This window comes from Panthera onca, chromosome A3 (genome assembly GCF_046562875.1).
Source record: "Panthera onca isolate mPanOnc1 chromosome A3, mPanOnc1 haplotype 2, whole genome shotgun sequence".
Classification (NCBI taxonomy): Eukaryota; Metazoa; Chordata; class Mammalia; order Carnivora; family Felidae; genus Panthera; species Panthera onca.
Window position 1 is genome coordinate 110,674,985 of NC_138341.1, and position 21,869 is coordinate 110,696,853.

Genomic DNA, 21,869 nt, shown 5'->3' on the forward strand with positions numbered 1-21,869 from the left:
CACTTAAAATAATTTATCCTACCAATATTCTCGTGTATGCTTGAAATGACAAATTGTACTGTTTCTAAGAGTACTCTGAAAACAACCTTAACGAACACTGATAGGGAAGACAGATAAATATGTTAAGGTATATCCATACAATGAAGCAGTTCTTTACTGTAATATAGAACAAGCATGACAGGCTAATGGAAAAAAGCAACGTGCAGAAATGTACACAATCCATATGTGTATAATTTGTGTTATAAACACAAGAAAAAGGAATATATACATACTTGCTTATTTTAAAAAGGAAAAGAACAGAGATTCAAAGCAAAGATCAATGGGAGAGAAAAATGTAAAAGATTAAAGAATTAATCTAGGATATGTCTAATATCTAAATAATAGGAATTTTAGAAGAAGAAAACAGAGAAAATGGACAATGGAAGAAAATTTCCAAATATAAGAAAAATCTCCCAAACTGAAGAACCAAAAATTTCCAGAATCAAGAACCAAGGCTCCAAAAACCCTATCAAGCACCCAACATAATGAATGAAAAACATACACATCAAGACACATTTCTGTAAAATTTCAGGACATGAATGATAAAGGAATGATCTTCCCAAAACACACAAAGTGTGATTAAGAATCAGGATAGCAGTAGACTCCTCCATGCCTGGAAATGAGGAGTCAGGGCAATGTTTTAGACATTCTGGGGAAAACAAATACATCCTCAAATTCTATACGCAGCCCTATAGCCATTTTTAGACACGTAAGGTCTCATGCAATGTACCTCCCTTGGACCTCTCTCTCAGGAGGCTACTGGAGGATATGTTCTACCCTATGACGGAGTAATCCAACAAAGATGTCAATATAGAAGCCAGGAAACAAAGGAATTCACAAAATAAAAGAGAAGGGAAATCCCAGACCAACACCTAGGCAGCAGCCCTGACGATCAAGCCCAGATTTGAGTAAGACAATGGAGGACTCAGGAGGAAAATCTGTAGGAAAAAACAAAAACCAAAAAACAGATTACCTGACAGATCTGACTTTGTTGAAACTATATCGAGAGTCTATGGAAAGTATGAGAAGAACTGGCTGGCGATAGGCAAAAAGAAAACTAAAACAGAAACATAAGGCAATTATAAAATCCAGGAAAAAAAGTGTACAAGAAAAGAAAAATGATCACATTACACCTATAGCTCAGCAGGGAATAATATCACAGTTATAGTAAGATAAAGCCTTAAATACTGATTTAACCAAAAATTATTAAGTAACGATTATGGGAGGACTGGTAAGAGGGTAGTGATGAGAAGGATGAGGGGTTCAGACTGTGACATCCTGATGTACCATAAAGGTTTCCTTGAGTTTTACTCATCTTGAAAAAGTCACCAGTGAAATGTAGCCTCAGTCTCTCCTGAGACATGAAATGTGTTAACTGTATAATAACTGGTTTCTTAGGTGTGGCATAATTTGGACCTAAGGCAGATTATGGAAAATTCGTTTCCTTAACAGCAGAGTGGAAAGACCACAAGAGTGAGAAATAGGCCTAACTTGCTACCTGCTGGCTCTGAGATCTAAGACAAATCACTCAACCTCTATAGTCTTACATTAAAGCATCTATGAAAAGGAGAGAATTATCCAGTCATCTCACAGAACAGTTAAATGAAGACAGAAGCGAGGAACACAGGCTGCAGAGTCAGCCAGGCATGGGTTACTGGCTCACCTTTCCCACTCATTCAGTTCATACGAGTTATTTCATACGTTATTTCGTCTTCCCTCCCTAAGCAACAGCCATAACTCACAGCAAGAAATATCTTTTACACTGTTACTCAGTATGTGCTTCTGTATAACTGAAATTAAAGTTTCACAAAATAATACACATTACATAAAAAGAACAGAAAATGGAACAGGACCATCCACTTAAAAAACAAAGAAACAAATCACTCAGGATGGCCCACTGAAAATGATGTCATGAATTGGTCACGACCTTTACTTTGAAAAACACTCCTGGAGTTAGTTTCATCATTGTAAAACTCCTTCACCTGCAAAACAGAAAACAGAACCCACCTCATGGGATTCATAGGATACCTCCGTAAAACTCTTAGTACAATGCCTACCGCTTAAAAATAGTGCCTCCCGTGTGCAGGTGTGCACTGTAAATGCTTTCCCTGTATCAACTCATTTAATCCTACTAGTTCCTGAGCAAGGGAAGTATTATTACTATCACTTGTTCTCATTTTACAGATGAAGGAACTAAGGTACAGAGGTGAAATAAACCTGCCTACGGTCACACAGCCAGTGTACAGCAGAGATGGGATCCAAACTCAGGTAGCGTGGCTCACCAGACTGCTCGTAACTGCAAGTGCTGCATAGCCTTTCCAGTGGAAAACAAGGGATTAAAGCAGGCAAGTGCAGGGTCTGGGTTACACGGTCTAGCTAAAAAATGTCATGTGTAGTAACCGAATGAGATTCAATTCAGCAAATACTTTCTGAATGCTCTCCATGAGCCAGACGTGATTCTAATCTAGGGGCCCTCACCATCTAACAGGGAAGAAATATGAACCAAAGGGGTGAGACCACAGAAAAGGGAACAATGGGGTGCCTGAGTGGCTCGGTTGGATAAGAGTCTGACTCTTGATTTCAGTTCAAGCTACATGTTGGGCTGCACATTGGACATGAAGCCTACTTTAAAAAAAAAAAAAAAAAAAGGCACCTGGATGGCTCAGTCGGTTAAGCATCTGACCCTTGATTTTGGCTCAGACCATGATCTCATGGTTTGTGAGTTGGAGCCCCACAGTGGGCTCTGCACACACAGTGCAGAGACTGCTTGGGATTCTCTGTCTCCTTCTCTCCCTGTCCCTCCCCAGCTCTGTCTCTTTTCTCTCTCTCTCTCTCTCTCAAAAATAAACATTCAAACAAAACAAAACAGAGGGAACAGTGATTTTTGCTAGGAAAGGAATGACAGTTACACAGCTGTCGGGGGACAATTTCCTTTACTCTTCACAGAAGCCATCTGAGGGACCCCTTCTCTCTTATAGACCAGGACCCTGACTGAGGCTCAAAGGGGTCAGAAACTTGCCCTACCCGACCTGGTTTCTGACTCAAGGCTGATTCTATTTCTGGTGCCACTTGCAAATCAACTAGTGATGAACTGAAGGAAAGAAGTGGGCAGGGCTGACGCCCTGAGCAAACTGGCACTGCAACTTAACTGTTTCCTGAGCTCCTCTAACTCCACCCCTAGCCTGTGGATTCCTATCCCATATCTGTCATGCACGTCCAGACCCATTCACCTTCCCATGATCTCCAAGGGTCCCTTCTGTTCAAGGCTAATCGTGTCACGCAGCTTCTGCACCCTTTCATCTTTAGCTTCTCGAATTATCAGTTAGCTCCCCTTTCTCCTGTATTTTCAAACTTTTTCCTCCACCTTTGACACTTAAGCCTCCCTGGTCTAACCGGAATGTCAGGCAAAGCAGGATAGCCTCCGGAATATCTCTTCTTTCCTCTTAACTCTATGTTAGCCAGATATTCCTAAGAATTCTCTATATCTGCTAACATTAGTTTGCAATGTTTATTATTTCAAGAAATCTTATAGCTAGAAAACACAAAACAATAAAATGGTGAGGAACTTCAAAGAGAAAAAGAAAAAACAAATAGAAACCATCTCTAGTACCTGAAGGAGGGAAAGTTTCTGGGGTGGTTGCCACGGTGCTGGAGTTCCCCTCCCAAGGTTCTGTGCTGGCATCTGTGAGCTGGTTATCTGGAAGCCACGTTCCATTAGGTGAAATTGTAGTGACTACAGAATCCGTGCTTGCTGTTCTTGTGGTCCCATTGTCAGAGTCTGAAGAATTGACAGTGCTTACATAGGTGGGTCCCAGTGTTAGATTTGGGCTGAATGTTGGTGCCACAGACAGAGAAGTTACTGAAGAAGCAGGACTTGAAGTTTTGGTCTCTTCTTTAACTGATGCTGTTGTTGATGTTTTCATAGATCTTGTAACGCTTACTGAAGGTGAAACTATAAACACACACACACACACACACACACACACATACACACACACACAAGAAAGAAAACAACCCATGAAGAATGTGATAGCTTGAAGTTGTAAGGCACAAAGCAGCAAGCCTTAATAAACTCTTAAACACCAGGAGGCCAAAGAAAGACCTCTCCCTCTCTCTCTCTCCCCAACCCCCCCCCCCCACCCCACACACACTTTTATCTAATGGTGGGCCCTTTCTAGCACTTCCAAAGGACTACTGTTTAAGGGAAGAAGAAAACTGGATTCATTACTTATTTCCTCAGAATCAGTATACAGGAATCTTAAGTAGCAACATTTTAAAAAAAATTTTTCAGGAATGAACATATAATCTACTTCTTTAAAGTAGTATATTGTATATAGAGCAATGTTGAGCATTCACTACAACTCAGATTTCCAAAGATATTTACTTTATACCATCACTTTAAAGTAAAACTTTAGTATTTTTTCTTTCTTTAATATCACCTAGGTCTCCAATTTTAGGTCATTAAATGTGACAGCAAAATTCCATTTTGAATGCCAGCTTTATTAAATGACAACTTACCTGTGGTTGCATTGTTGGCACCTACACGTATCAGACTACTGCCAAGCAGAACAAGAATGAACCAGGAATCCATGCTGGCCTAGAAAACAGACAGCCATGTTAGATAAGGCCCTATATTATTGTTAACCATGTCCAAAATACTCACCAAAGGAGTATGTGGAGTAAAGTCTTCCCAGCAATAAAATGTGCACATAGGACCAATGATCTTTTGGGAGTCTGATATGCACATTTCCCCCCAAATCCAACCACTTAATTGAATCATTATATCAATACAAATAATACTTAATAAGAACCTACTTTTTAAAGCGTGATTCTCAACCTTGACTGCACTTTAGAATCACCCAAAGAACTTTAAAAAATTCCCATAGCAGACTGCATCTCCGGGGGTAAGAGCCAGGCAGCAGTCCCGTGAAAAGCTCCTCTCATGCTTGCCATGTGCAGCTTTAGTATGTTCAGCATGAGAAGTTTGGAGAAGGTAGGGTGACTGTATGAATGTGATGCCCTTTGAAACAGACCTTATACAGCTGTTCCCAACCTTTATTTCATCACAAACCGCATCAGAGGGCTGTGGCACATTCTTACTGGTAATAGTGGCTCATTGGTCCATTCGGATTTTTGTGCCCTTCAGTGAACTAGGTACTAGGGAAAGAACCAGGGAGCAATACACTCATACATTCCATCTTCAGGAGCCTCACAGCCTGGTGGTAACTAAATATGGTCGTGATGCTCAAGGGAAGCAAGGGGTACTTTCCAAGGGGTACATGAGAACCTCTGAGGAAGGGTGGGGAGATGGAGGTGGTTTGTACACATCTCAGGAGTTTGACTCTGGTACCAGCAACATGCCTAGTAGGGAAATGGGGTTAGTAATGCCTCCCCCAAGGTGCAGCCATACGAGATTTGATCACTTCTCCACTATTCCTACCTGACCATAATCTAAAATTGGGAAAGCAGGGGCGCCTGGGTGGCGCAGTCGGTTAAGCGTCCGACTTCAGCCAGGTCACGATCTCACGGTCCGTGAGTTCGAGCCCCGCGTCAGGCTCTGGGCTGATGGCTCAGAGCCTGGAGCCTGTTTCCGATTCTGTGTCTCCCTCTCTCTCTGTCCCTCCCCCGTTCATGCTCTGTCTCTCTCTGTCCCACAAATAAATAAAAAAACGTTGAAAAAAAAAAAAAATTAAAAAAAATAAAAAAATAAAAAAATAAAATAAAATTGGGAAAGCATACAATTTCCTACAAAAGGGTTAGAAAACAAACTGGAAAGCTGATTACTATATATGTGTACATGTCTATTCTTGATAGGAAATGGTTTGGGGGAAAAATAACTATGTATTTAGGGGGAGAAGGTTAGACTGTCACCTCATTCCAAATACCAAAAATAAAATCCAGATGGGTAGAAGAATTAAATGCTTAAAAACACATTTTTTTTTTTAATTTTTGAGAGAGAGAGAGGGCACAAGTGAGCAAGAGGCAGAGAGAGGGAGAGAGAGAATCCCACGAGAGGCAAAGAAAGAAGGGGAGGGAGAGAGAGAAGTGGGACTCACTAGCGGTAGGGCTCGAGCTTGCCCAATGCGGGACTTGAACTCGTGAACCATGAGATATGACCTGAGCGGAAGTCAGATACTTACCAACTGAGCCACTCAGGTGCCCTAAAAACACATTTTAAAAGGAAAGAAATGAATATTTATGTGAGCTCAGAATGAGGAAAGATTTTCTAACGTAAGAAACCACAAAGGTAAAATGGCATATCTGATGATAGAAAAAATAAAAGCTACTAAATGTAAAAGAAATCAATCATAAATATGTTCATGAACAGGGAGACTCGATATTGTTAAGATGTCAGTTCTTTCCAACTTGGTCTACAGACTCAATGCAATCTCAATGAAAATCCTAGCAAGTTATTTCGTGGATTTTGACAAACTAATTCTAAAGATTATACAGAGAGGCAGAAGACTGAGAAGAGCTAACTCAATACTGAAGAGGAGCAAACTTGGAGGGCTAACACTACCAGACTCAAGACTTAGCATAAAGCAACAGTATTCAAGTCAGTGTGTTGGGAATGCAAGCTGGTGCAGCCACTCTGGAAAACAGTATGGAGGTTCCTCAAAAAATTAAAAATAGAACCACCCTACAACCCAGCAAATTGCACTACTAGGTATCTATCCAAGGGATACAGGTGTGCTATTTTGAAGGGACATATGCACCCCAATGTTTACAGCAGCACTATTAACAATAGCCAAAGTACGGAAAGAGCCCAAATGTCCATTGATGGATGAATGGATAAAGAAGATGTGGTATATATATACAATGGAGTATTACTCGACAATCAAACAGAATGAAATCTTGCCATTTGCAGCTACGTGGATGGAACTACAGGGTATTAGGCTAAGCTAAATTAGTCAGAGAAAGACAAAAATCATATGACTTCACTCATATGAGCACTTTAAGACATAAAACAGATGAACATAAGGGAAGGGAAACAAAAATAATACAAAAACAGGGAGGGGGACAAAACAGAAGAGACTCATAAATATGGAGAACAAACTGAGGGTTACTGGAGGGAGTGTGGGAGGAGGGAGGCGCTAAATGGGTAAGGGGCACTAAGGAACCTACTCCTGAAATCACTGTTGCACTATATGCTAATTTGGATGTAAATTTAAAAAATTAAATTTAAAAAAAAGTGTGGGATTGGTGAAAGAATAGAAAAATAGAGCAATATAACAGAAGAGAGAGCCCAAATACAGACCCACGTAAATATAGTCAACTGACCTCTGACAAAGGAGCAATGGCAATACAATGGAACGAAGATAGTCTTTTCAATAAATTGTGCTAGAACAACTGGGCATACATACACAAGAAAAAAATGTGGACACAGACCTTATACTTTCACAAAAACTTATTCTCACAGACCTAAATGTAAACACAAATTATAAAACTCTTAGAAGATAACATATGAGAAAGTCAAATGACCTTGGGTATGGTGATGACTCTTTATTTTTTTTTTTTAATTTTTTTAACGTTTATTTATTTTTGAGACAGAGAGAGACAGAGCATGAACGGGGGAGGGTCAGAGAGAGGGAGACACAGAATCTGAAACAGGCTCCAGGCTCTGAGCTGTCAGCACAGAGCCCGACGCGGGGCTCAAACTCACAGACCGCGAGATCATGACCTGAGCCGAAGTCGGCCGCTCAACCGACTGAGCCACCCAGGCGCCCATTTTTTAAATTTTTTTTTTTAAGTTTATTTATTTTTGAGACAGAGAGAGACAGAGCATGAACGGGGGAGGGTCAGAGAGAGCAGGAGACACATCAGCCCAGAGCCCGACGCGGGGCTCGAACTCACGGACCGCGAGATCGTGACCTGAGCCGAAGCTGGACGCTTAACCGACTGAGCCAGCCAGGCGCCCCTGGTGATGACTCTTTAGATATAACACTAAAGGCACGATCTATGAAAGAAATAATAACCTGGACTTCATTCAAATTAAAAGCTTCTGCTCTGTGAAAGACAATCTCAAGAGAAAAAGAAGACAAGCCACAGGCTGGGAGAAAATATTTGCAAAAGGCACAACTGATAAGGGACTGTTACCCAAAATTTATAGGAACTCTTAAAAATGAACAACTAAGAACATAAACCAATTAAAACATGGGCCAAAGGCCTTATTAGACACCTCAATGAAGAAGATAGATTGCAAATAAACATATGAAAAGATATTCAATAACATGTGTCATTAAGGAATTGCAAGTTAAAACAATGAGACACCACATCTATCAGAATGGCCAAAATCCACAGTACTGACAACAGCAAATACTGGTGAGCCTGTGGAGCAACAGGAAGTGTCATACATTGTTGGCAGAAATGCTAAGTGGTACAGCCACTCTGGAAGACAGTTTAGTGGTTTCTTACAAAACTAAACCTTCTCCATAGGATCCAGCAATTGCGCTCCTTGTTATTTACCCAAGCAAGTTTAAAACTATGTCCACACAAAAATCTGCACACAGATGTTTACAACAGCTTTATTCTTTAAAAAAAAATTTTTTTTAATGTTTATTTTTGAGAGAGAGAGAGAGACAGAGTATGAGTGGGGGAGGGGCGGAGAGCGAGGAAGACAGAATCTGAAGCAGGCTCCAGGCTCTGAGCTGTAAGCACAGAGACCGACATGGGGCTTGAACTCACAAACTGTGAGATCATGACCTGAGCTGAAGTTGGACACTCAACCGACTGAGCCACCAAAGTGCCCCATAAAGCCCCAGCTTTATTCTTAATTGCCAAAACTGGAAGCAACCAAGATGCCCTTCAGTAGGTGAATGGATAAGTAAACTGGACTCCATCCAGACAACGGAATATTATGCAGCACTAGAAGGTTATGAGCTATCAAAGCACAAAGAGACATGAAGGAACTTTAAATGCATATTAGTAGGTGAAAGAAAGCAATTTGGAAAAGCTACATACTGTATGATTCCAACTATAGGACATAATTCTTAAAAAGGCAAGGCCCTGGAGACAGTAAAAAGATTAGTGGCTGTGGAGCTAGGAAGGAGGGAGGGAATGAAAAGGCAGAGCACAGAGGATTTCAAGTAAAACTATTCTGTATAATAATACAATGGTAAATACATGTCATTATATATTTGTCCAAACCTACAGAATGCACAACACCAAGTAAATCCTAATGGAAACAAGATGATAACGATGTGTCAATGCAGATTCATTTGCTGTAATAAACGTACCATGTGGTGCAGGATGACGAGCGTGGGAGGTTGTGCATGTATGGGGGCAGGGAGTATTGGGAAACTCTAATTTCTGCTCAATTTTACCATGAACCCAAAACTACTCTAAAAAATAAAGTCTATTTTTTTAAGGGAAATAAACTAGGAAAATTGCCACCAATAAGACAAAGCGTTAAAGTAAGAAGTCATATCAATATGGAAAACACGAAGACCTCAATTTTGAAAACCCTAAAAATCCTAAACAGGTAATTTACAGAAGAGAAAAACAGCTAAGAAAATACATGAAAAAGTGCTAACCATCCCCATTAATCAAAGGAATATAATAAAGAGATAATATTTCTACCTTCCAAATCAGAAATGATCAATTATATGAAGTATTCAATGCTAGCAAGAGTCTCATGAAAAGGAATCAGACACTGGTCGGAATGGCCAATAGCCTGTAACAACAAATGCCTTCCCAGAAAGATTATACAAGGATCTTAAATGTGTCCATATTGTTTTGTGACCCACTTCCAAGGCTCTATTCTAAGTAAAAGTAAATTATCTGAAACTCAGGTGAAAATGATACAGAGATATTCATTAAATGGAAAAGTAGAAACAATCCAAATATCCAACAGCAGGGAAAATAGGAAAAAGCTGAAATAAGTACTATGTTGCTGCTATTCAAGATGATATACTGTTACAATTCAAAGAATTTAAGAAAATGGAACAAGACCTTCATTTTTTAAGCTTAAAAAAACAGATCAAAACTGAATATACCATATGACCTTAACTAGATTCATGTATGTGTATGAAAGTATATGCATGAAAATAAAACTGGAAGGGAAAATCTATAAACATTTAGCATGGCACTTTATGATTTTTATTTTCTTCTTTGTATTGTACTTACCGTTCACTATCAGCATAGATATCCTGTAGCCCCTCTCTCTGCCCCTCCACTTGCATGCAAGTGTACGCATGCTCTAACATAAATAAAAATTAAAAAAATAACCAATCAAATTAACTTAAAAAGAAATCGGATTTCACTACAGAGCATGAATATATGAATCAAAAAGAAGGAAACTGCAGAAGAAAGACAGTACTTCATGTGAAAGGCTGCAAGGGGAAAGAAGTGCACAGTGAATGGCAAGTTGGAGAGGATTTGTGCGTGTAAACTAGGCTGTGAGAGGTATGTTAATGTAAAAAGATCCATGTCAGTAACAAGGTGTAGCTATAGACCACAACCAGGAAAACCACAGTCAAGGCCTCATTCTTCTCAGAGAGAGACTTTATAATATATTATAAATTTATATTATAAAGTCTCTCTGGCAAATTCCTGTGACTTCCTGCCTCCCAGACTAAACTGCATGCATACCTGTGCTTGCTTCCTTCCTTCCTCTTCCAGTCTCCAAATCTATTCCAAGTATCCCAGAGCTACATGTCACCAAGGAGAGTTGAGGTTTCCTCACTCAAGGATCTCATATGCAAACCATTCTTCCTAGAACCTGTTCTAATGGTCCCCATTCTTGAGGGCTTTTTTGACTAATAATTTGCTAGCACTCCCTTATCACTGAAGAGACTGCAATGTGGCTCACAATTTTCTTCCCATCCCCCAGTCCTGATATTCTCCTGGAAGATGGTTCAACATCCTCACAGATGACAGCCACCACAATTCACATCCGGGCCAGCCTATGAATTACTGGACTTCCTCAACTCCAAGAACCTTACATCTCTACTCCACTTGGGCCAGCCTTGACAATGGTTCTGTCATCACCAGGAAAAACTCAGACTGAGGCTTACCTTCCCACTCTCCACCACACTCTCTATTCCTTACAGTTCCCTCTCTTTTATGTCTACACCTGTTCTCTGACCTCACCTAGGCTTCTGGTCCCTTGAACCTCTCTCTAATTTTCTATCTAGTATTTCTGTCCTATTTCCTTCTCTACCCAAGAAAGCTTGGTGTCAATTCCATCATTACCTTGCTAACATCCTAAATTCTTTTGCTACCCCTGTTCTATTCTACTTACATGGGGAAAAACAAAAACAGTCCAATCCTAAACTAATCCAACCAACAGCCCCACATTTGGGACTGCCAAATGCTGCTTAAGAAAACCAAACAAGCCATAAGGCTGATACTACTACTGCTTCGATGGAACTCCAAACAATTTCTGCAATGTTTCTATATTTCCCTCCTCAGCTCTCTCCAATTCTCCATAGCAGTGATTTCAAAGAACCTCCTCTCCTCTCCAACCACCTCCTCCCACACTCTTGGCTGTTGGCTTTGCCTTCACTTGAGAAAATAGAAGCCACTGGACTGCATGACACCCTTAACTCCCAGTCAACATATTTACACATTTCCTCCTCATCTACAGTTCCTCCTAAAAATCTCAATTCATTAGGAATCCTGTCCTGTAGATCCCCTACCACCACCTCCACGCTTTAACTTACAACAGCATTTAGACATAAGAATTTAAAGGAAAGGGAGAACTCTTTTGACTCTACATCAATCCTTCAGCTAGCATTCTCTCTACTCTACTTTGCAGCCAAATTTCTAGGAAGAGTTGTCTCCATGGCAATCTGGCTTCTTTTTCCACCATTCCACTAAAACAACTACTTCTATATTTTTAAAGAATGAGCTCTTCAAAAATATTTCCAACTCATTCACAAAGGTCTTATTTCCCTAATGTATAAAGGATTCCTACATATTAATAAAAGGGAACCACCAATCCAAAAGAAAAATGGGCAAAGATATGAAACTGACAATTCACAGAAAAGGAAACCGTTCTCTTATATATATAAAAAAATGCTTAAACTCAACTCATGATTAGAGAAAGCCAAATTAAGGCTACACCATGATATCAGTGTTTGCTTATCAGATAGGCAAATATAAAAAACTTAACAACAATGTACTGGGGTAAAGATTTGAGAAAAAAGGTACTCTCATATGATTGTAAATATTTAGCAGAATTGCAAAAGCACAATCCCTTTGACATAATTCCAATTGAGAATTTTAGATATATATACTCATACCTTAAAAATGCCCTATGTACAAGGATATTCAATGCAGCACTGTTTGCAATAGAAAAATATTGGAAATAACCTAAATGTTTATCAACAGGAGAGAGAAATATGATTAAATAAATGATGGCCTATTCATAAAATGGAATACTATGAAGCCTGTTAAACAGAATGAGGCGGCTCTCTGGAGATCATTTTATTTCAATATACAAGACACCTTTTGGTTTTGAACAGAATGAGGAGGCTCTCTGGAGATCATTTTATTTCAGTATACAGGACACCTTTTGGCTATCTTAAAAATAAACTTTGCAAAAATTAAATTAAAATTCATGGGGGAGGGGAACCATTGGTATTTCTCTCTCCCTCCCCTGCCCCTCTCATTCTCTCTCACATACACACACAACCTCTTTGTTGTTAAATCCCTCAACCTCCTTCTATCATATCTGATTTACTGACACCCCATACATTCTCAAATTTATCTCTTCCCCACACCTCTCTCTCCGAATTGATTTTAAAAGCTGGTTCTATGATGAAGGTCTAGCCTTTGATGAATACAGATACAGATGAATGGTTACGAATACAGATGAATGGTTAAGTAGTTTGAATCCAAAGGAAATATGTACTATGAAATGTCAGGCGGAAACCAGAACTGCCAGCTGTAGTCTGCACAATGCCAGGAACCCAGTGCACACATTCTAATAGTAGGAATGGTTTTCCCTGTCACAGAATGGTTTCTAGGATGGGCTACTATTTGTGAAATTTTTATTTTATTTTTAAATGTTTATTTTGAGAGAGAGCAAGTACACACACACACACATACAGGCATGCACAAGTGGAGGAGGGGCAAAGAGAGAGGTAGAGAGAGAATCCTAAGCAGGCTCCATGCTGTCGTCGCAGAGTCCAACACAGGACTTTATCTCACAAATTGTGAGATCATGACCTGAGCCGGACGGACACTTAACCGACAGAGCCACCCAGGTGCCCTGTATTTTCATTTTATTTTAAAAATCAGTTTGTATGACAGCTTCAGGTACCCCTGCAGGTACCAGCTTCTTATAAAACCAAATATATACCTACTTCGTGATCCAGTAATTCCATTCCTATACATTTACCCAAGAGAAATATAAACATATGAGCACAAAAAGACTAGTACAAGAATATTCATAATAACAGAAAACTGAAAACAATCCAGGTAACCATCAATAAGAAATTATATAAACAGTGGTATGTTCTCACAACGGAATATTACTCAGCAATGAAAGGAAAGAATTACTGATATGACAACATGAATGAATCTAAAATACATCATGCTGAGTGAAAAAAGCCTTACATAAAAGAGCATATAACATATGATTCCATACATGTGAAGTTCTAGAACAAGCAAAACTAATCTATAGTGGAGGGGCGCCTGGCTGGCTCAGTCAGTAAAGCATGTGACTCTTGATCTTGGGGTCGTGAGTTTGAGCCCCACAATTAGGCAGAGAGATGACTAAAAAAATAAATAATTGAAATTAAAAGAAAATTCAAAATAAAAGATTAAAAAACTAACCTATGGTGGGAAAAAAATCAGAACAATGTTTGCCTATGAAAGAGATGAAAGGTTTACTGGAAAAAAATATAAGTGTATCTTCCTGGACAAGAGAAAAACTGTTTTCTTTTTAAAATTTAAATCCAAGTTAGTTAACTTACCGTACAATAATGGTTTCAGGGGTAGGATTTAGTGATTCAACCACTTACATAGAACACCCAGTGCTCATCCCAACAAGTGTCCTCTTTAATACCCATCACCCATTTAGCCCATCCCCCCACCCAATACCCCTCCAGCAACCCTCAGTTTGTTCTCTGTATTTAAGAGTCTCTAATGGTTTGCCTCCATTTCTGTTTTTATCTTATTTTTCCTTTTCTCTCCCTATGTTTATCTGGTGAGTTTCTTAAATTCCACACGTAAGTAAAATCATACGACTTCTCTTTCTCTGATGGACTTATTTTGCTTAGCATGATACTCTGTATTTTGATAGGGAAATACATTTGTACATTTGCACATAAATTTCACCTCTGAAGACAATTCCACCCATAAACAAATAGAAATGATATGCATGCTTAAGTATTTGGGAAGAAGTATCCTGATATAAGCAATTTACTTTGAAATACATTAAAAACAATATGAATGATGAATGAATATGAATGAACAGAGGAATGGCAGATAGATGGACAAATAATTTGATAAAACAAGTATAATAAAATGTTCATTGTTGGGTCTATGTGGTGGGGGTGGGTAAAAAATGGTCTCAATTTTTCTCTATATTTGAACATTTTTATAATAAAAGACTGATAAAATAACCAGATCAGAGAGAAATGGCATTTTATGGTACTGAATTTTATAATCCTGGGACACAGTATTCTCCCCACTTATTATTTTTTTTAATGTTTACGTATTTTGAGAGGGGAGAAAGACAGAGAGGGTGTGTGGGGCAGGAGCAGAGACAGAGAGAGGGAGAGAGACAATCTCAAGCAGGCTCTATGCTCAGCACAGAGCCTGACACGACCATGAGATAATGACCTTAGCTGAAATCAAGTCGGACACTCAACCAACTAAGCCACCCTGGTGCCCCTCCATTTACTTTTTCAGAAAATGTTCCTTAAGGTGTTACTGTATTTACTCATTTTTTTTGTCCTATTCATGTCTTCTTGCATTAATTCCTGATTATATTACGCTGCCACTGTGAAAGGAATCTTTTAATTTTGGCTTTATTGAGGTATAATTGATATATAAAATTATGAGATATTTAAAGTATATATTATGGGAATGGCATTCAAATCAGCCAGGAGGAGGTCAAACTTTCACTCTTCACAGATGACATGATATTCTATATGGAAAACCCAAAAGATTCCACCAAAAAACTGCTAGAACTGATTCATGAATTCAGCAAAGTTGCAGGATATAAAATCAATGCACAGAAATCGGTTGCATTCCTATACACCAACAATGAAGCAATAGAAAGAGAAATCAAGGAATCGATCCCATTTACAATCACACCAAAAACCACAAAATACTTAGGAATAAATCTAACCAAAGAGGTAAGAAATCTATACACTGAAAACTATAGAAAGCTTATGAAAGAAATTGAAGAAGACACAAAAAAATGGAAAAAGATTCCATGCTCCTGGATAGGAAGAACAAATATTGTTAAAATGTTGATACTACCCAAAGCAATCTACATATTCAATGCAATCCCTATCAAAGTAACATCAGCATTCTTCACAGAGCTAGAACAAATAATACTAAAATTTGTATGGAACCAGAAAAGACCCCGAATAGCCAAAGCGATCTTGAAAAAGAAAACCAAAGCAGGAGGCATCACAATCCCAGACTTCAAGCTACACTACAAAGCTATAATCATCAAGACAGTATGGTACTGGCACAAAAACAGACACTCAGATCAATGGAACAGAATAGAGAACCCAGAAATGGACCTACAAATGTATGGCCAACTAATCTTTGACAAAGCAGGAAAGAATATCCAATGGAATAAAGACAGTCTCTTCAGCAAGTGGTGCTGGGAAAACTGGACAGCGACATGCAGAAGAATGAACCTGGACCATTTTTTTATACCCTACACAAAAATAAACTCAAAATGGATGAAAGACCTAAATGAAAGACAGGAAACCATCAAAATCCTCCAGGAGAAAGCAGGCAAAAACCTCTTTGATCTTGGCCGCAGCAACTTCTTAGTCAACATGTCTCCAGAGGCAAGGGAAACAAAAGCAAAAATGAACTATTGGGACCTCATCAGATAAAAAGCTTCTGCACGGTGAAGGAGACAATCAACAAAACTAAAAGGCAATCGATGGAATGGGAGAAGATATTTGCAAATGACATATCAGATAAAGGGTTCATTTCTAAAATCTACAAAGAACTTACCTAACTCAACACCCGAAAAACAAATAATCCAGTGAAGAAATGGACAGAAGACATGAATAGACACTTCTCCAAAGAAGACATCCAGATGGCCAACCAACACATGAAAAGATGCTCAACATCACTCATCATCAGGGAAATAACAAATCAAAACCACAATGAGATACCACCTTACACCCGTCAGAATGGCTAACATTAACAACTCAGGCAACAACAGATGTTGGCGAGGATGCGGAGAAAGAGGACCTCTTTTGCACTGCTGGTGGGAATGCAAACTGGTGCAGCCACTCTGGAAAACAGTATGGAGATTCCTCAAAAAATTAAAAATAGATCTACCCTACGACCCAGCAATTGCACTACTAGGCATTTATCCAAGGGATACATGCCTTGTTAAGGAAGAGTTAGCTGTATATGATTTCTTCCGCTATCCCACATATCATTTTTGATTAGACAAGACTAGCTGAGTAAAGACAGAATTATGTATTTCAGGAAAGGCAAAATAAGGAAGAAACTCAAATCTATACTTTGGTCATTTTTCAAAAAGCACTTGTGAACCATAATCCTTTGGTTAACTGTGAGTTACAGAATAACTGAGCAGGGAGGCTTTGGGAGATGAGTCATGAACTCTGGGCAGTTCCCTAATTTATTAGACACAATGGCACACACATTCTGTTTTCTCTCCTACTCTACCACACCCAGAAAAAGGGCGAATATACAGTCCTTATTTCATTACAAAAGCATTTCTTAGTTAAAAAAAAAAAAAATCAGTTCCATTGCACATACATTAGAGTGTTGGAAAGTTTAACATTCAAATAACAGAGGAAAACCAAGATGCCACTGGCAATACTTAAAAGCCCTAGGATATATGACAAAGAAGTTCTGAAAAATTGTAACTATCGTTTTCCTGATATCTGAGGGTCTAACAACATTTTCTAAATGTTATTAAAATCTGAATTCAGTGTAGATCTGAGACATTCTCTAGGGATACATGTGGAGGCTGTATACTCAGTGGTGGGGACAGTGGGCAGTGTCCACTAACTGTTAAATCACTCACATTTGCCGTCCTGTCTCAAAGCCCCATCTGCACTGAGCACTTTGTATGCCTCCTCTCACTTAATCCTCCCCAACCCTATGACGCTGATAAAGGCATTACTGCAACTTACTGTGTTGTGCACCTTTGGAAGCAGGGGTATTTCCCTTGAACTACAGAAATCTTGGATTTTAACTTTATAAGCAAGCGATTATAGATGCTTACATGCATTTCAGGGGTAAATTATTTGAAATATACAACCTGTATCATTACAGTCATACTGAGTATCTGCTAGAGAACGATTCCTTTGGCTTCAGGCCAAAAAGAAATAGTTCTTGATCAAACATACACTCCCTGTCAGTGGACCCTGAGAGGTCCTGAGAGACATGCCATCTTCATTTAAGAGGAAGAAGGGCGAAAACTGGTGGTAATAGTAAGGAGAACACGCCCCCTTCCTGAGCTAGTTGTGGACAAGTGATTCAATTCTAGCCAAGAAATTATAAGCTACAGTGTATGATGAGGTTTCTAGGAAGGTGGTTTTAAAAGGAAGTTTTTTTCTCCTATCCTCTCTCCTATAATGTGGAATTTAGATGTGATGATTAGAGCCCCAGCAGCCATTATGGACCCTGAAGTGACATAAAATAGCAGAATAGAGAGTTAGAAAGAAACTGAGTTCTCCTATGACACTGACCAACGGGTCATACCAGTCCTGCTTACTTTCAGATTTCATATATATGAGAAAGAAAGAAACCTATTTTATTTTCTGATATATACAACCAACCCCAATCCTGATACATACAGCTAATTATAAGGAATAAGAAGACCAACTCTTAAATGTTATGACTTGTGATCACCTAGGATGGGAATGATAAAGTGCTCTGGAATGTATTTTTCTCAGCCCCTTTGCCAGCAAGTACAATGCTGCCTTCACTTGCTAGAGAAAAAATGTTTCAGGAATCAATATTGCGAAGCCCCCACTAGCAAAGGAGAGTTTGACGAATCTACCCAGAGTGTAGACTTTGGTTGTGATAGCTTCTATTAAGAGTACACCTATTCAAAGTTATGCATTCAATATTCAATACATTAGTACTGATAAAATATGATGAAGCATCAGGTACAAATTATCTCAATATGTGGCATTTTATCTCAGTTAAATCTCACAGCAACTCTACCAGTTACATACTCTTCTTAACTCTCATTTTGCAGATAAAGAAATTGAGAGACGATCACATAGCTGGTAAACTGTGGAAGCAGAATTCAAGTCCAGGACTATCTGACTTCTCTTTACAAATCTTATCACCATTTGACCCTTTAAAAATGTAAAGACTAATGGAGAAACAGATAAATCTTTCTAATACCAACGAAAACTAATTGATGATTATTTCCATTTTATAGATTTCTAAGTAATGGGGCAGTGACTGACTTAAATGTGTTCACATTAATCAATCACTGATTTTCAGATATTCAATATAGATGACCATTTAAGTACTAGCCTTGATTTTAAGTAAACTCACCTTTTTCACAGAGATGAAGCTCTCTGTGAGAAAAGTAAGTATTCAACTCTCAGCCCTGCTGAGGAGGTCTCCCAGGTGTGGGAGAAACAAAGAAGTGGCAGCTAAGAATGTCAAACTCTGCCTGGGCCTTCTCCTAGAGCTGTTCAGGTTCTTGATTTGGGCTGGGCTGGGGGGGGGGAGCCCCTTTCTCTCTGCCCCTCCCCAACTCAGGCTGTGTCTCTGTCTCTCTCAAAATCAAATAAACGTTAATTTTTTTTTTTTTTTTTAAAGGGGTGCCTGGGTGAATCAGTTGGTTAAGCGTCCGACTTCAGCTCAGGTCAGAATCTCCCAGTTTGTGGGTTCGAGCCTCGCATTGGGCTCTGGGCTGACAGCTCAGAGCCTGGAGCCTGCTTCAGATTCTGGGTCTCCCTTTCTCTCCACCCCTCCCCAACTCATGCTGTGTGTGTCTCTCTCTCTTTCTCTCTCAAAAATAAATAAACGTTAAGAAAAAAAAAATTTTTGGGGGGAAAAAAAAAAGCACCTAGAAGGAGGTTTCAATTCCTTCAGCTAACAGTTCATTCAATCAACATTATATCATTTATTATTAAGAACAAAAACTACTTTTACAACTACAATCCACGGTTGCCTGATAGGTGCTTAGCACTAGTACTAGGCATTCTATATACTTTAATCAATGTAATCCTCAAAATGAGTTAGATACTGTTCTTCCACTCCAGAGATGAAGAATCTAAAGATCACAGGTTAAGGAATTTCTTCAAGGCCACATACCTAATGAGTGGCTATTAGGATTCAAACTCAGGGCATTTAAAACTCCAAAGCTCACGTCCTTGCCTTCACACTTTACCTAACATTGGGAATACCAGAAAGATTAGATAAAACATTGTCGTCCATATAGTTCCCTAGCTAGCTGTGAGGCACAAAGAAACTATTTCTTCAAACCCTGAATCATCACCTGCCATAAATAATGCTAGCTGATTAACATTAAGGTGAGGTGGTGAAACTGCAGAACCAGAAGGAATTTTCAGAGGAGGTAATTCTTGAACTGAACTTAGGAGGATAAAGAGTAAGTAGTGAGCCAAGAGAATGGCAGAAACAGTCTTTCGAGTGAGAGGACTCAGAGGCCTGAACAAGCCTATCTGGTTCCAGGAATGGCAAAGAGCTGGGTGAGGGCATCCAGCAGGACCTCAATAAACATGCATTAAATGAGTATGAAAATGACAGACACGAAAGACTGGGGTCTGTGAGGATGTGTGGAGGTAACGCAGGTGGTGAGGTAACAGGAAGCAGTGATCAGATCAGACAGGGGCTTCCAGGCCACAATAAGAAGTTCTGATCTTACATGGAACACACTCAAGACCCACCAAAGGCTTTAAGCACAGGGAGACTGACTGGAACAATTTGATTTTAGAAACCACGACAGCAGGAATGAGGATCAACTGGGGTGGTTTGAGGTTAGAAGGCGGCTCTGACCAAAGGTTTCAGAAGTCACCTAGCCAACAAACCAGGAGGACCTCAGGGCAGGGCAGGAATATCTAGAGGAATCTGATAAGAGAATTGACAGGGCGTGACACTGTGATTTATAAGAAATATATACAAATGTACAGACTTGTTGAATCTCAATGTTGTACACTTGAAACTAATGTAACATTGTGTTATATATTTGATCTTTATTCACAGCTCCTGGCTCACAGCTCCCAAAACCCTTAAAATGTCCTGAGAGACAGACAGGAACAAGGGGAGCATCTTTTGTTATATTTGGTCTCTTGCCCTCAGTTGCCAAAAATGTTCAGAGCCATAAAGATGAAATGTGTGTTTCACTATTTATAATAAACCTATTCACCACAACTGGGTTTATATTAATGAAGGTGACTTTTGCAAAGCACCTAAGAATGGACACTGGTTATCATGGGAACCAACCATGAACAGAAGTTTTGAACTTTCAGTCCCACCTGGATTTCCTGGGAAGAGGGGCTACAGGTTGAATTAATCACCAATGACCAACGAGTTAATCAATTGTGCCCATGTAATGAAGTCTCTATAAAAAACAAAAAAGAAGGGGGTTCAGAAAGCTTCCAAACTGGGAAACTAGAACACTTCCATTTGCCACTGTGCCAAGCCCCAAGTTCCACAAAGACAGAAGCCCCTTGTTAAGACCTCGCCTATGTATCTCTTCATCTGGCTGTTGATTTGTATCCTTTAATATCTTTTGTAATAACAAAATAAAAAATCTAGTGAGTAAACAGGTTTTCCTAAGTTCTGTGAGCTCTTACAGCAGATTAATCGAACCCAAGGAGATAGTCCTGGGAACCTTTGATTTATAGCCAGTTGGTCAGAAGTACAGGTAAGGACCTGGACTTGCAGCTGGCCTCCTGAGTTGGAGGGGGTTACTGGAATCACCAATTTGTAGACAGCCAGTCATCTGAAATAGAGGGAGGTCTTGGGGGATTGAGCCCCTTACCTGTGGAATCTGATTCTATCTCCAAGTAGACAGTGTCAGAATGCATTTGAGTTCTTGAACACACTGGTGTCCAAGAATTGCTTGTTGGTGTGGCAAAGCCTACACACACACACACACACACACACACACACACACACACACGTTGGAACTGGGTCCAGGAAGCCTTTCACGGGGGTAGAACTGAAGACTTAACAATAAGATGCCAAAGGTAAGGAAGGCCCAGCTATCTCACTTAGGTGAGTCATAATGCTATAAACAGGAGGATGACCACTTTGGGGACACGGCATACCACGGGGAAGGTGATAAAGCTTAGTTGTGAACACGGAGAATGTACATCACACACCTACGTGGGGCAGGGGTGCAGGGTATGAGGGCAGGAGAAGGGGCAGAATGGCAGACAAGCAATGACAGAGCAGCTGCCACGGAAGTCAGGCAGTAGCCAAAGAAAGGAAGAAGACAGCTGTAAGAGTGACAATAGCAGCAATGGGAGAGCCAGGCCAAGAGACATCTGACAGGAGCAGGAGGCAGGAGTAGGTGGGTGTGGGTGAGTAGAAAACTGATACATGCCATTAAGAGAGGGTGGGGTGGGAACAGCACACTGAATACTTGCCATGGAGCTAAAACAGCTTGAAAAACGGCCAAGGGCTTGTGAAGCAGTCCTAGAACACCAGAAATC

At 39.7% G+C, this 21,869-nt stretch overlaps 1 protein-coding gene across 6 annotated transcripts in view; it reads right to left on the minus strand.

Annotated features, from left to right (window-relative positions):
* PTPRA (protein tyrosine phosphatase receptor type A) overlaps positions 1 to 21,869 on the minus strand; it is a 159,507-nt gene that overhangs the window by 69,787 nt on the left and 67,851 nt on the right. For 5 of the 6 annotated variants that reach the window (XM_060613629.3, XM_060613624.3, XM_060613616.3 and 2 more), the window contains 2 exons: positions 4,558 to 4,636; positions 3,650 to 3,991 (listed from right to left, as the gene is read on the minus strand). In XM_060613629.3, the coding sequence (XP_060469612.1) occupies positions 3,650 to 3,991; positions 4,558 to 4,630 (415 nt within the window). In that variant the 5' untranslated portion in view covers positions 4,631 to 4,636. Of the gene's footprint in view, positions 1 to 3,649; positions 3,992 to 4,557; positions 4,637 to 20,684; positions 20,748 to 21,869 lie in introns of those variants that run through there. The other variant, XM_060613649.3, reaches the window with a different exon arrangement.